General features: G+C 34.3%; 3 protein-coding genes across 3 annotated transcripts; 2 read left to right on the top strand and 1 right to left on the bottom strand.

Annotated features, from left to right (window-relative positions):
* Nucleotides 1-14: 14 nt before the first annotated feature.
* Nucleotides 15-3,493, bottom strand: LOC106378386. The gene is made up of 4 exons (XM_013818524.2): nt 1,606-3,493; nt 971-1,499; nt 790-889; nt 15-704 (listed from the first exon to the last, which is right to left on the bottom strand). Exons 1-4 carry the CDS (start codon nt 3,491-3,493, stop codon nt 15-17), a joined length of 3,207 nt encoding a protein of 1,068 aa, XP_013673978.2.
* A 4,549-nt stretch (nt 3,494-8,042) lies between these two features.
* Nucleotides 8,043-10,094, top strand: LOC106379640 (WAT1-related protein At2g39510-like). Its single transcript, XM_013819550.2, has 7 exons — nt 8,043-8,294; nt 8,471-8,533; nt 8,638-8,754; nt 8,847-9,087; nt 9,178-9,339; nt 9,439-9,590; nt 9,669-10,094. Exons 1-7 carry the CDS (start codon nt 8,116-8,118, stop codon nt 9,880-9,882), a joined length of 1,128 nt encoding a protein of 375 aa, XP_013675004.1. The 5' UTR covers nt 8,043-8,115; the 3' UTR covers nt 9,883-10,094.
* Nucleotides 10,095-10,307: 213 nt separating this feature from the next.
* Nucleotides 10,308-12,967, top strand: LOC125585671 (putative F-box protein At4g17200). Its single transcript, XM_048755154.1, has one exon. The coding sequence runs from the start codon at nt 10,811-10,813 to the stop codon at nt 11,978-11,980; it is 1,170 nt and encodes a 389-aa protein (XP_048611111.1). The 5' UTR covers nt 10,308-10,810; the 3' UTR covers nt 11,981-12,967.
* The last annotated feature ends 2,292 nt before the right edge of the window (nt 12,968-15,259 follow it).

Genomic DNA, 15,259 nt, shown 5'->3' with positions numbered 1-15,259 from the left:
TTGTGTACCTGAAATTATTCGGATCCGTAAGAACCATCATTTGGACTTTCATAGTGATCTTCTAGTGTAGGCTCCTCATCTATTGTTGGATCATCTAATTCCATTTCATCATCGGTTTCAGCATCAACTGCATGTTCCGCTACATCTAATAGATCAACAGGTGCAACAATCTGGTTGTAGTTGTCATCTTGTAGAACTAAATCAATCATTTGCGGGGATGATCGAACACCACGTGGAATGACCTTTGAACATACCCACCATTCTTCGTTGCGTTGTCTAATACGAGGATAAGGAATATAACATACTTGATCAGCTTGATTAGTTATAATGAAAGGATCATACTTCTGATAGTGTTTCTTTGGACATATATCAACAATGCCAGAAGGGTGTCTCCGCATTCCTTGTCCAATGGTTTGGTCAAACCACTTACACCGAAAAACCATTGTCTTAAGACCGACAGCGCCATGATACTCGATCATGAATATCTCGTTTATAATACCGTAGAACTCTGAGTCTGGTGATCCTCGAACACAAACTCCATAGTTCATCGTTTTCTTGTGTTGTCCATGATCATATGTGTGAAATTTGTATCCCCTTGAGATAAACATTGGCCATGTTTTATAATGTCGCTTTGGCCCTTGGACAAACTCAAGCAACCACAAAGAAACAGAGTTTCCTGGATCCTTATGTTCTACATCATTGATCTGTAATAGATTCAAATTGATTAAATATCAATGCCTAATATATAGCTAGCTTATTCTACTTAAGAAAATATGATTTAAAACTTACATAATCTCTACACCAATATGCAAAATCATTTTCTTTTGCAAATGTCAACTCTTTTTCTGTAATGCCTGGTCGGTGTATACGCATATAATCCTCATACAACCTACATGTATGATAAAAAAATTAATATTATTTGTTGTATTAGATAATAATTATTATTATGTTATATGATTTTTGTATATACCTCTCATAAGGTTCGATTTCTTCGCAATTGAGCAGAAGAAATGTATGTAAGATGTGAGCGTCTTCTTCGGTTAACCATGCTTCTTTAGATTTACCACTTACCCTTCCAATAGGCTGAAACATGCTAGGAACATCTGGATAATCGTATGTGAACTGAATTTCACCTTGAGTCGTCTGATGATGATGTGTACCTCGACCATCTGCCGCGAAATAGTAAGAAGAAAATTGGGAGATTTCTTCTGTGATATACTGAGCAACTATTGACCCAGCATATTTTGCCTTGTTTTTTGCTTTCTGTTTCAGATGATTCATTTGTCGTTCATATAGATACATCCATCTGAACTGAACAGGGCCTCCTAATGCAGCTTCGTAAGGTAGGTGAACGGGAAGGTGTTCCATCACATCAAAGAATGATGGAGGGAATATTTTTTCTAGATTGCAAGTCTTCACAGCAATATTGTCTTTCATTACTTCGACATCGCTTTTTTTCAAAGTCTTTCCACAAATATCTCTGAAGAATAGCGCTATATCTGTACACAAAGTTATGTTAAATAAAATATATCAATAGAGTTCTGATGTAAAATAAGTTAAGCAAAGTCAGTATGCGAAACTAGATAATATAAATATATTAAGTACCTGATATTGCTTTATGGGCCTCTCGTGGAAGTAGTTCTGAAAAGGCTATCGGAAGTAGACGTTGCATAATAACATGACAATCGTGACTTTTTAAGTGCGCAAGCTTCCCATTTTCTTCATCCACACAAGCTGAAATATCCGCAACATATCCATCCGGAAATTTAATCTCTCGCTTCAACCATCGGAGAAATATTTTTTTTGTTTCACTTGATAATCTAAAAACCGGAAATGGCAACTTCCCATCTTCTGTCACCTCTAATCCTTTTCTGTTACAAATAGCGGGTAAGTCTAACCTTGATTTCAAATTATCTTTTGTCTTCCCAGGCACATTCAATACCGTGTTCATGATATTGTCAAAATAATTCTTCTCAATATGCATAACATCGAGATTATGTCGAAGCAACTGATTTTCCCAATACGGCAACTCCCAGAAAATACTCTTCTTTATCCAATTGTGATAATCACCATAACCATCGATATCGCGAGGTATATGTCCATTACCTCCGCAAACAACAGAACTCTTCAACCCATCAATCTGGTTGATTCTCTCGTAAAGAACTTCTTCACCACTCAAAATCGAAGGTGGAAGTTCTCTAACTGATCTGTTCTTTGTGAAACTCCTCACATTTCTACGGTAAGGATGATCTTCGTGGAGAAATTTCCTGTGACAATCGAACCAACTATGTTTTCTCCCATTTCTTAACCAGAAAGATTCTGTTTCTTCAAGACAATATGGGCAAGCAAGTCGTCCATGGGTCATCCACCCAGAAAGCATACCATATGCTGGAAAATCACTTATCGTCCACATCAAGACTGCTCGCATCACAAAATTTTGTTTCTTCGACACATCATAAGTGTTTATGCCGTTTGTCCATAAATCTTTCAACTCTTCAATCAACGGCTGTAAGTAGATATCCAGACTTTTCTTTGGATGCTTAGGACCAGGAACTAAAACAGAAAGAAACAAATTCTCTCTCTTCATGCACATATCTGGTGGCAAATTGTATGTCGTGACCATAACGGGCCACACAGAATGATCTTGACTATGCATTCCTCCAGGATTAAAACCATCGGTCGATAAGGCGAGATAAACATTTCTAGGTTCCAAAGCAAACTGAGGATATACCTTCTGGAAGTGTTTCCATGCTTCCCCATCTGATGGATGATGCATCTCGCCTTCGGGAGACAAATGTTCTGCATGCCATCTCATGTGTGATGCAGTCCTCTCTGATTGGTATAAACGCTTCAACCTATCTCCAATAGGCATATAAAACATCCTCTGATAAGGGATGTTTTTTCCTCCAGCTTCTGCTTTTGGTTTATACCTATCCTTTCCACAAAAACGACATTTCAGTAACTTCTCATCGTCTTTCCAGAACAACATGCAGTTGTCCTCACAAACATCTATCTTGTGCATCGGTAATCCCAAAGACCGTGTCAACTTCTTAATCTCATAATATGATTTTGGAGCTCGATTATTCGCTGGTAGATAATCGGTGAACGCATCACAGATTGCATTCATGCACACCTCAGACAGATTATGATCAGTCTTTATATTCATGAGTCGTGAAGACAATGATAGTCCAGAAAGCCCTTCAGCACAACCCTCGTAGATTGGTTGTTGTGCATCCTCTAATCTCTTGAAGAATATACTTGCATCTCCAGATGGCTCCTCAAAAACATTCTCATCAGATCCACCGTATGGTATATTAGTCTCCTGATATTCGTCATGAATCATGTTCTCCACTGGAGAATTTGTGCCTTCATCAACATGATCTTGAATGTTGCTTGTTGATGCTTCACCAGAATAGCCACACTGCTCTCCGTGGCTCGTCCATATAAAATAGAAATCCATAAACCCCCTTTCATATAAATGATTTCCCACCATATCTGCGTCTAAACGCTTTCGATTTAAGCACCTCGAACATGGACACAATAGATCTCCTCTGTTTTTGTATGAAGGTTGGTTTTGAGCGAATCTCAAAAATGATTCTAAACCATTGAGAAATTCTTCTGATATGGTATTAGTCACTGTATCAAATCTCTTATACATCCATGCTCTGTTTTGAAAAATATTGTTGTTGTATGACATTTTACCTAAAGGAAGAAATATTTTTAGTTATAAATAATGAATTGTTCTTTAAAGAATGTTTACTACGTTCACAAGACATATATATATGTAAATAATGAAACTATTCTTTAAATTGTTTATATAACGTTTTAAAAAACTTTAATTAGCAAAAATAAAGAATAAAATAATATTTTGTTGATTATAACAATACCGAAACAAAAGCAAAAAAAATGAAGAAGATAAATTCAGGAAATTTACCAATACCAGTGTGCAACCGTACGTTGGACTGATAATTATATTGTGAACTAATTTCTTTCCTTGTCACGGGTATCAAAAACACAAGATTTTATTTCTTTGTCCCCTTGAGAAAAGCAACTACACCACCTGCAATCATATGTTAACTAATTTAAAATGATTATGTCCTTCGAATGTCTTTTGGTAATGTAACCTGATATTTTAATTAAGAAAAAAAGTAAACTCCATCACCTGATTTCACGTGATCCAAAATATAATTGGGGCTGAGAGAATCCAAATCAGCCAGTTAAAGAGAAGTGGACTGAAGCTCCTTTGCTAGAATTTTGCTTAAACTTGCTTTGGAGTGAAAATAGAGATACGGTTGGGACAGATGAAGAAAGAACTACTCTTCACCTCGTTGTAGATTTGATATCAATGCCACAATAATTATTTTAGAGTCTAGAGAGGTAGATACGTGAGAAAGCTTGTGTTAATGCTAACCTAACAATATTGCTTGGCAATATTACTACAATTGATTAGACTTAAACCAACATGTCTAGCCATTAGTTTCATTTTTGTGTCAAATAGTTTCATTAAACTAGTATATTCTTAATATATTTGGATATATAAATCATAAAAAATATTTTTGTCAAATTTATGCATTGTAAAGTTATAATATATCATTCTTATATATAATAAATGACTACACATTACAAATATATATAATTTGAAATTTGTGTTTGAAATAAATTGACAAATATTAAAACAACATATACAAACTGATATTAATAAAATAAAATTTATACAAAAATATATTATATAAAAATTATATGCTTTTGTATAGATATATGATATTTTTTCAACGTGCGACGGATTTGCTAGGATAAAAATGTTGTTGCTATTTAGCGATATTAGTATTTGTAGCTAGTTGTTGCTAAATAGAATAATGTTGGCTACGACTTTTGTTGTAGCTAAAGTGTAGCTATCTAGCTACGGATCGCCGACGGAATCTATCCCTAGCTATATAGCTACGGATTGCTACGAATTGCTACGGATTTAGCTACAAAAATAAAATTATGTGTTCCGTCACTATCTTTCGCCATTTCTGTCGCTAAATTATTTGGCTACGGAAATACCTTCGCCAGTCCGCAGCTATTTTGATAAATTCTTGTAGTGGCTATGTAATGTGTTGGTGCAATTCTTTAAACAATTTGACTTTTTATGGAATCTCAAGTATAGTGCTGGTTCAAGAGAAAATACGGATTAGTTTGTTTTAAAATTCATGATTCCAACACGAATCTGAAAAATGTGTAAAAAACAAACTGAACATTAGTAGTAGTACATATGCAATGATAATATACGTTTCATATAAGCGATTAAGGTGTAAAGAATTGCTTTGCTGAAGAGCCAAATTTGTATTTATTAAAATCAAGAAATGAAAGCACTATGTCCTAGCTTATATATGTCATATGTGCTTTGAGCTACATATATGACCAAGGCCCAATATAAATATGAGTAGAATATTTAATTAACCTGAAACAAACCGAACCTAATTGAAATGATTTTGATTAGGGCTAAAATTATAGTCTTACGACAATCAAAACTCTAATTCTACAATGCCCACTTCTATGGATATTTGTATGTAATTGTCCGTATCCAAATTTGTGAATATCCGAAACAAATCAATACGATTATCAAATCGAACAGAATATTACAGAAACAGGCAATGTAAGTGGAGAAAAGAATGATATATTAATTGTAAAGCCTAAACCACGAAACCAACCCCAAATAGGACACCAACGCATATCTGAGACTTGTCTAAGCACTATCTTGTATTTTTTTTTTGAAACACGAGCACTATCTTATCTACTCTTTTCTTTTTATATTATATATACATCTTTTCACTCTATATGCATGCTAAACCTTTTCTTAGACAATGTAAGTGATACTTTCTTTTGGCTACTTAGATTTCATAGCTTCAAATGCCGTCAATTCAAGCAAATATTCTAGATGATATTTTTATGATTAATTGTCACACAAGAAAATTGATATAAAATTAATTATTTACTGGCGCAGGTGGTGGCAGGATGAATAAATTTTAGACCCCACTATACCACTTGTCTTGGCGGAGATGCAGATATCATTATTCGGTTATTTCTTCGGTTTTAATTCTTTGAATATATATATATTTTTTCTTATAATAATGGAAAGACTCAATTAATCTTTCAATATAAACTAGTAGACTATCACAAATATTGGTTCTTTAAGTTTTTGATATTGTTGTAATTTATAAAAGATGCCGTTGAATATCTAGTTTTTGAGATATGTTTTGTTGGTTGATGTTTTCTTGTCAATAGCTCTTTTATCGAATAACAATCCCAAAGATACAAAAGATAGAATATGATGATGTTTTCTTATCAATAGTTATCTATTACGAATCAACTATCAAATCAGTTGTGCTGCATCATCCGCTACTTGGAAGAGCCAGTTAATTCGATGTCAACTCAGCTTGCCAAATTTGTCCAATATGGTGGAGGAGAACGACCTATTCACTCCACCTTCTTACATTTTTATGTGTAAGTTCACTGATTTATATAAAAAAATTATGATATGTTTACACGCATGTTATATGATGTATCACAATTATGGTTTTATTTTACTTGCGCTAAAAGTATATTGAACGTATTTGGATTTTAATTTCACTAACCAGTCATCATTATTCATTAACATGACACATCTCACACTTGGAACAGGTTAAAAGTACAAAACAAAACGAACTAAAATTTTATTTATCTTAATGTAGAAAAAGTATAGCATATTACACTGAAGATGGGAATATATGTCGTCAGGGACGGTTCGCCACATAACATGGCTATGATATACACAATCGGGCTGTCAGGAATTAAACTCTGTAGCATTGTCAGATATATATCATATATCTAGATTCCATTATGAGTTTTAATCAAAATACTACTACTATTATTATATATAGCGATATAGGCTCCAGGTGGAGAGAATCATAAAGTGCCAGAAATCCTCAACCACGACGTTGGCCAAAAGTTATTTTGTTTTCTTTCTTCCGCATATGATCCGATTCGGATGCATTATGCGGTTATCCACTTATTAAATGTGTTATGTGGATATATAATCACATACTCTAAAGTTTTCTGAAGCTCGATTGAAGTTATATTTATTTAATTTAGTGCGTTCAATTATTCGTTATACCTGTACATATCGCTTCTTATCACAGTCTACAAATACAAAATTGGCACGTATGCACTTGTGTTCCTAAAACGAGACTCATTATCCCCATTTGTTTGCTAAGTATGATATTCGTCTTACCCTTTTATGATGGTTTTTAATATCTTTCTCTCCATTTATATGTTTTGGTCGGATTCAAAAATATCTTCTTAAAGAACAATTATTGCAACTAATACAACAATCTATAATTTTACTCAATATTGTTCGCTAACATTATATACGTTTAAGTTCGTAATAGAAAATCTAAAAAAGCAAAGTAAACTATTCGATTTTAATTTATTATTGTTATATTAAAATGTATTTATATATGTGCATTTTTATAAAGTTTGAAAAGCTACAATACTCAATATGTATATACGAAATCATCAAAATCTATTTTGATAAATTAAAAGATGACATACGGATTTGGGATAAAAGAGCATGCTGACAACTTGATATTCTTTTATGTAATCGGATAACAATTGAGCATAGTCATTTTCTGTAGGAAAAATATGTGAAATCTATGGAATCTTCAATGGTATTTAAAGCGATTAAATCCGTGAGTACTCAGTTTCCTTGATTAAAAGAACCAAAGCAAATTGTTTGAATTTTTATAATTAACAATATGAGTTGATGTTTCCATCATCATCACGACAACCAAATTACTAATATAATTATGTATGTCCTTCTTATAAACCAGGGATAATATATAATCATGTTATATTTATTCTAATGTAGTGAGAATGGCATATGTAACTATCAGGCTTGCATTACTTAGTGGAATCCCTAGAATACCTCCTAACCCAAAAGTCATCTTTCAAATTTAAAATTCCCATGAAAATTACACAAAACCCTAAAAACCCTCCCTATAAAACCAACCCCCATACCCTCCCACATTTCTCCATCAACTCTTTCTTACATCACTATTCCTATTTCTCACTTTATACCAAAGTACGTAGAGATATATGGCTTTAAAAACATGGAAGCCATTCCTAACTGTTATTTCTCTTCAATTCGGATACGCTGGACTATCGATCATAGCGAAATTCGCACTAGACCGAGGCATGAGCCCTCACGTTCTAGCTGCATATCGCCATATCGTTGCCACAATTTTCATTGCTCCATTTGCTTTTTTCTTGGATAGGTATAGTATTTTCATTTGGCGTAATTAAAATTGTTATGGTCATGCATGTATGATTTTAACGTATTGTGTACGTAAAAGTAAAGCACGTATTTGTATTATAATGTCTACGTATTCTTTACATAGAAATCAATATGCCTTCTGAATATTTTACTTTAATTTTCTTTTGGAATGAGCAGAAAAGTGAGACCAAAGATGACGCTGCCCATCTTCTTCAAGATAGCGTTGCTTGGGTTATTGGAGTAAGATTATTTTACTCATTTTTGTTTATTTGAACACTTATAAATTCATTTCTTAAGTTTAAAGTACCGACTGTTAAACTATGTTTGTGTTTATATGTTTATAGACCAACAATTGATCAGAACTTATACTACACTGGAATGAAGTACACCTCCGCAACTTTCACAGCTGCAATGACCAATGTTCTCCCTGCCTTTGCCTTTCTTATGGCATGGATCTTCAGGTAATTAAACACAGCTTTTTTTTTTCCTTTGTGGTTTAGTTTTTTCCAGTTTGAATTTTCTGGACTAAAGGATCAATAAATTTGATGTGTAGACTAGAGAAGGTTAACATCAGGAAAGTACACAGCCAAGCCAAGATTCTAGGGACAGTGGTGACAGTTGGTGGAGCAATGCTTATGACTGTTGTGAAAGGACCTTTAGTTCCATTGCCTTGGGCTAATCCTAACGATAATCATCAAGACTCATCTAATCCCGGTGTCACACCAGATCTTACAAAAGGCGCACTCCTCATCGCTATCGGTTGCATCTGCTGGGCCGGTTTTGTCAATCTCCAAGTAACTTTAAAACCAAGATTTAAATTCAAATATATTGGAACCGGTTATTGTACTTAACCACTCAATTAATGATTGGTTAAATATATTCAGGCGATCACGATTAAATCGTACCCGGTAGAGCTGTCCTTGACGGCTTACATATGCTTAATGGGATCTATTGAAAGCACTATTGTGGCACTTTTTATTGAAAGGGGAAATCCTTCTGCTTGGGCTATTCAACTGGATTCCAAATTACTAGCCGCTGTTTATGGTGTAAGCTTATAATACTATTATATAATCTAGGGTTTGATTCGGGTTATATATACACATTAAATTAAATGATCTTAATTACTGTGATATGATATGATGCAGGGAGTAATATGTTCAGGTGTTGGTTACTACGTTCAAGGAGTAATAATGAAAACTCGAGGACCGGTGTTTGTGACTGCCTTCAATCCACTGAGCATGGTCATCGTTGCGATTTTGGGTTCTATAATTCTTGCTGAGGTTATGTACCTTGGAAGGTACGTAAGCTTTTGAAGCTCTAGTGTTTTTTTCAAAGATCTCAATAATCCAACTATACATCAAAATAATTTTTGTAGGATTCTTGGAGCAATAGTGATAGTGCTTGGGCTCTATTCCGTTTTGTGGGGCAAAAGCAAAGACGAACCATCTAATTCATTTTCAGACATGGACATAGAATTCCCACGTAGTACTCCACAAGTTGTGACATTCTCGTTGAAATCAAACACAGAAACGGACACCATGGATGCAAGTGTTGTGACCTCGAGGCATAACACCAATGAATCAGTCTAAAATAAACAAAGCACTAACGGCGATTATAAAACATAATAAACGTAAACAATGAGTCCGATTTCGAAATACCGGATCGGTACTGATTGGTAGAGTCAAGAGTGAAGATGGTTATTGTATTGCTAATTTTGGCTTTGTTAAATTTTGTATCCGGCTAATAATATATGAAATGTTTTGCATTATTAAAAGTACTTTATACGAATAATTAATCTCTACTGCTTTTGAGTTCTTGAATTATGTAACAAATCTTCAGTCTCTTATGGGTTTCCAACAGATGGACAAGAAATCTGCAACATATACACCTGTGTAATATAAACAATTGCTTTATGTTTCTTTCTTTGCATACGTAATCTGCAAAAAGTTATTGAAAAGTAAATGCTTTAGAGCACGAGCGTGATGTAATGCGGTGGTGGGTAATGGAGCGTAATGGATCTAATCAACAATTTTTTTTTGAATCGGGACGTGTTTTGGAGATTCTTTATGTTGCGGTTTCTGATCGCCACATAAGAAAAGCATCTTCGTGAGAGAGATAGTTTTGTACTTGATCTTGATGTGTCAGCTTTGTAATTTTGTTATGTAAAGGCTTCAGATTTCTGGAGAGCATTTAATGAATGGTGCTGTTTCTTCGAATATTCTTTAGTCAGTCATTTCAAGATCCTTTCACCATCCTACTTGATGACAACGATTTAAGTATTTAAAAAAAAAGCAAATAATCTTCCAGAAAACAATAGAAAATAAGAACAGATTGTCTGAAAAAGACGCTCTTTACCCCTATCTCTGGTTTCTCTAAATAACTCTAGATCTTAAAACGCACCGTTTTTGTGTGTCACATGTATATATACTAAGCGTAATCTAATATGTGGTATATCCCCTATAAAAGGAAGCGTGAAAAAGATAGAACCCTAATTTATTTCGCCATCTGTTTCAAACAATGACTACGATCTCTCATCTTTCCAGAGACTTGATCGGGGAGATACTCTCGAAAGTTCCGATTACTTGTGTTGGAAAATTAAGATGCACTTGCAAAAGATGGAATGCTTCAACGAGAGACAGGCTAGTTGGAAAAGCAGGAGCTAAGCAGTCTATGGGGTTCATGATGATGGATTATAAGGTTTGTTCAGCGAGAATCAATCTCAACGGAATACTCAAGGACGAGGAAGGCTCTGTTGTTGGTCCAATATCTATAAAACCTATTGATAATCTCAATGAAATCGAGATATCTAAAGTGTTTCACTGCGACGGCTTGTTGTTATGCGCGACCAAAGACAGGACGAGGCTATTGGTTTGGAACCCGTATCTAGGACAAACCAAGTGGATCAAGCCCAAAAAAGCTTACCACAGGCTGGACAGTTATGCTCTCGGATACGATAAAAACAAGAAATCCTACAAAATATTGAGGTTTGTGGATGATCAGCACTTGCCCACATACCTTTTTGAGTTCGAAATCTACGATATGAACTCTAACTTGTGGAGGGCTCTTGATGTCACTCCCGACTGGGATATCGAGTATTTTCGACCCGGCTTGACAGTGAAGGGAAACACTTACTTTTTCGCTAAACAAAAAGTAATATTTGAAGAAGACGCAGATGAAGCAGACGGAGATGTGGATGATTTCTTGGTCTCTTTTGATTTTACAAAAGAGAGATTTGGACCACATCTACACGTGCCGTTTCACTCTCATCTCCCCGAAGACACCGTGGCTCTATCCAGTGTCGGAGAGAATAATCTTGCAGCCTTATATCAGTCCGAGGATATAAATGCAATGGAGATATGGGTTACAACTAAGATTGAGCCCCATACGGTGTCATGGAGCAAGTTGTACTTCTTAGCAGTTAATACTATGATCCCTCTCATTGGTGCAAGTTTCTTCATTGACAAGGAAAAGAAACTCGCAGTGGTTTTCGCTGTAGATATACATGGTCGCCACAAAAGAGCTTGCATCATTGGAGAGGGTGGGTATTTTAAACAAGTGGATCTCGCAGAAGTTGCTGTGAATTCTGATGACGAAGATCCCTACTGTTTCCCAGTCTGCTCTTACGTCCCAAGTTTAGTTCACATCAACCAAGGCCTAGTTCTATCGGGAAAAAGGAAAGAACGTTGAGTTCATTTTTATAATTAAGTGCCGTGTTTGTTTCCGCATATCATCTTCTCTTTGTTTTCTTTTGCCTTTTATCATTTTCTTCGAACTAGACCTTGGTCAAATTACTTATATTTATTTTGTTTCTATTTTCATTTACTACTGGTATTGAAGTCTTGACCAAGTATTTATTGATCACAAAACAAACATGCTTTTGCACAACCCGTTCTTGGCGATTTTATGTATCGCATCACATGTTGCAGCCAAATCTTGATTTACCTTTTGCGAACAAGACAAGACCAACTGAAAGATGGAGCTTGCCAAATTACCAACTACTCCGACCAAGGCTAAACACGACTAGAATTAATGCACCAATAACAGAATACACAAGCAACCTAAAACACCACATATGATTATCATGTATTGGTCAAAGTTGATGAATCTGGAGATGATGGAAAATGGGTTTCGAAAACTCACCAAACCTTTAATTGGACGAGAGAGTCAGCTTCTACGACGCTGGGGCTTTAAAACGCATATACATATGTCACATTAAGGGTGAGATATGGAAGTTTAGAGTTGTTCGAGATTATTCCAACGATTTTTAGAGATATATATTGCTAAAAACATTTTGCTCAAAAAAAAAAAAATATATTGCTAAAAACAAATTTCCATGCTTTTGCACTTTAGTCCATGTACTTCGTCTATTTACAAATTTAACTTCTATCTTTTGAACTGTTCACAAACTTTCTTGAAATTCAAGAATTTAAAACTTTCAGATAGATCATTTTAATCAAAAATTGGATTCTACTTATTCTTGTAATTTCGGGTGTTACAAGAAGTCTACTAAACCATAACGCACTAATTATTTTTTTATGTACTAATTAGAGAAGTCAGCTATACAAACTGATAAATTTGGTAAGATTTAGTATTTCACCTATTGTGTTTATGTTTTTGTATGCTAAATTCAAATAAAGTTATAGATTATAAGATTTATTTTTTAGCTTAAAGTTGTATTTTTCATTGGTTATATTTCCTTCCAAAAGTAAAGTAAGATATATGTTATTAAACTGATAAATTTGGATGCATCTACTATATCCTGGATGATAAAGATCAGCTTGGGAAATTTGACTCTAGGAGTGGTGAAAGAATATTCTTCGGATACTCGACCAACAGCATCACATACCGGATTTACAACAAGAGAACTTTCTACTTAGGAGATGCTGTGAATGTGGTGTTCGATGACAATCAAAACATGTTGCTGGAACCCGCGCTGAATCTCATCAAGAGGAAAAAAAAACCCACCATCAATGAGTCTAAAACAGAAAATGCAAGTGATGATGAGTCTTGCGAAGCTGAAGTGGATAAAAAGGATCAGGGCTGTTGGCCCAGGGATATTCTCAAACCGAAGGAAATGACTTTGATGAAATATTTGCATCAGTAGCTCGTCTTGAATCCATACGACTCTTATTATTGTAGTTGTAAAAGTTATTGTTTCAAAAAATATAAAGTTTTCTTTTTTTTGTTTTGTATGTTAGATTCAAAAATTTATATATACATATCTTATTGTAATTGTTTTATTCTTATTTAAGCTTAAAATATTACTTCAAAAAATTTATCTGTTTTGAAACAATTTTAAGTATTATTAGATATGCACATTTTCAAGATCATGAAAATCATGTATCAGATTTCATTAGCAGATTCATCAGTAGACTTCTCGAGAAAACTTATCATAGTATCTATCCTTGAAGGCTGAATCATGTGCCCTGAAGTCAAATTCCTACCCATCTTGTCTATCAACAAAAGCAGAGTAGCTTTTTGGTATCTCTGCAGAAACATTTCATGACCAAACATTGTTATACTTTTGGTTCCAAAAGAATGACAGAGATGTGTATAATCAGTGGCCCAGAATGATAGAGATGAATCAGGGCAATTGTCACTGCCTTAGTTTTGTCTCTTTGGATAAGTGATTTCTGTTTTGTAATTTCCAAGTTTTCTCCATTTATTAACATGTGGAAGTGGCAAAAGACAATTAAGAACATTCCAGGTTAGAGGATGCATTTGTATGTTTTGCATTTTCGAGGTTTATAAAATTGTTGAGAAGCCAAAAACATAGAGAACTTGAATTCAACAAGAACTGCAACAAAAAGGTATTATAAGAAACGATTTGACAACAGAGAAAAAAACAGATGAAATTAGATGATGCCAATCTTGTTAGCAACATCTAGAGCATCGTAGTCTGGTGTAAGCCTAACGTAAGCCTTCTTCGTTCCATCAGGCCTACAACAAAACCCAAATACACCATTGTGTCAAATAAACAACAATCAAGCTTGCAAGCCACGAAATACAAACTCTCTCTTTCGACCTAGCTGATGAGAGTGTTGAACTTCTTTGTCTGGATATCATACATCTTCTTAACAACATCCTTGATCTTCTTCTTGTCAGCACGAATGTCAACAATGAAGACAAGAGTGTTGTTTTTGTTTACGTAATTAAAAATAGCGCATATATATTATTTCAGTTATAAAAATATTTTAAATAGTTAACAATTAATATAGCAGTGTAAATAACTCAGAAAATCAATGACAGATTCTGCTTTAATATTATAGATGCACAAGTCTTTCTTAAATCTAAGAGATTTGTGATTATCTCCAATATAAATAAACTCAAAACCCAAAAATGTGAGTTAACCACTTCATCCGACTTTCACATAAGCATGCAACTAAAATTAAGGTTCATTGCTTAATATGTTTTTTTTTATTCCTACTTACAATTATAAAAAACAATTATTTTGATTTACTTTTATTTTCCATATTTTAAACAAATATCATAGTATGGCGCTACTAAATTAACTATCTAGTTTCTTGTTACGTTTTTAGGCGCTATACATCCAATTACCTCTTATAGGTTAAATATTGATTCATATAAATATGTTTCTTCATGCACCAATCTCTCTCGCTCGCTCTTCTCTCTCCCTTATGCATATCGACAATGGCATCAGTCAATCTTCAAGTGATCGCAGTTTTGAACCAAGGTACGTAAGCTTATTGGATTCGAATGATTGTTAGTTTTCTAGATATCAAAACTATCTTTGTAATTGTTCTTGAACATCAAGAAATCTTCAGACGAGTTATACTGTTCATGAAGATCATAGTAATATTCTGTTCTTGTACCATTTGTTTGGTAGCTCTGTTTCATGGATTCGAATGATTGTTAGTTTCTAGGTTTCAAACTGCAACTGGTCTTGTTTTCTAGTTTTCTAGGTTGATTTCTTTATTCAGTCGACTATACTGTTCATAAGAATAC

This window comes from Brassica napus, chromosome C4, assembly GCF_020379485.1.
Source record: "Brassica napus cultivar Da-Ae chromosome C4, Da-Ae, whole genome shotgun sequence".
NCBI classification, from domain to species: Eukaryota; Viridiplantae; Streptophyta; class Magnoliopsida; order Brassicales; family Brassicaceae; genus Brassica; species Brassica napus.
The sequence above is the reverse complement of the archived record's forward strand: the minus strand, read 5'-3'. Positions and strand labels throughout refer to the sequence as shown.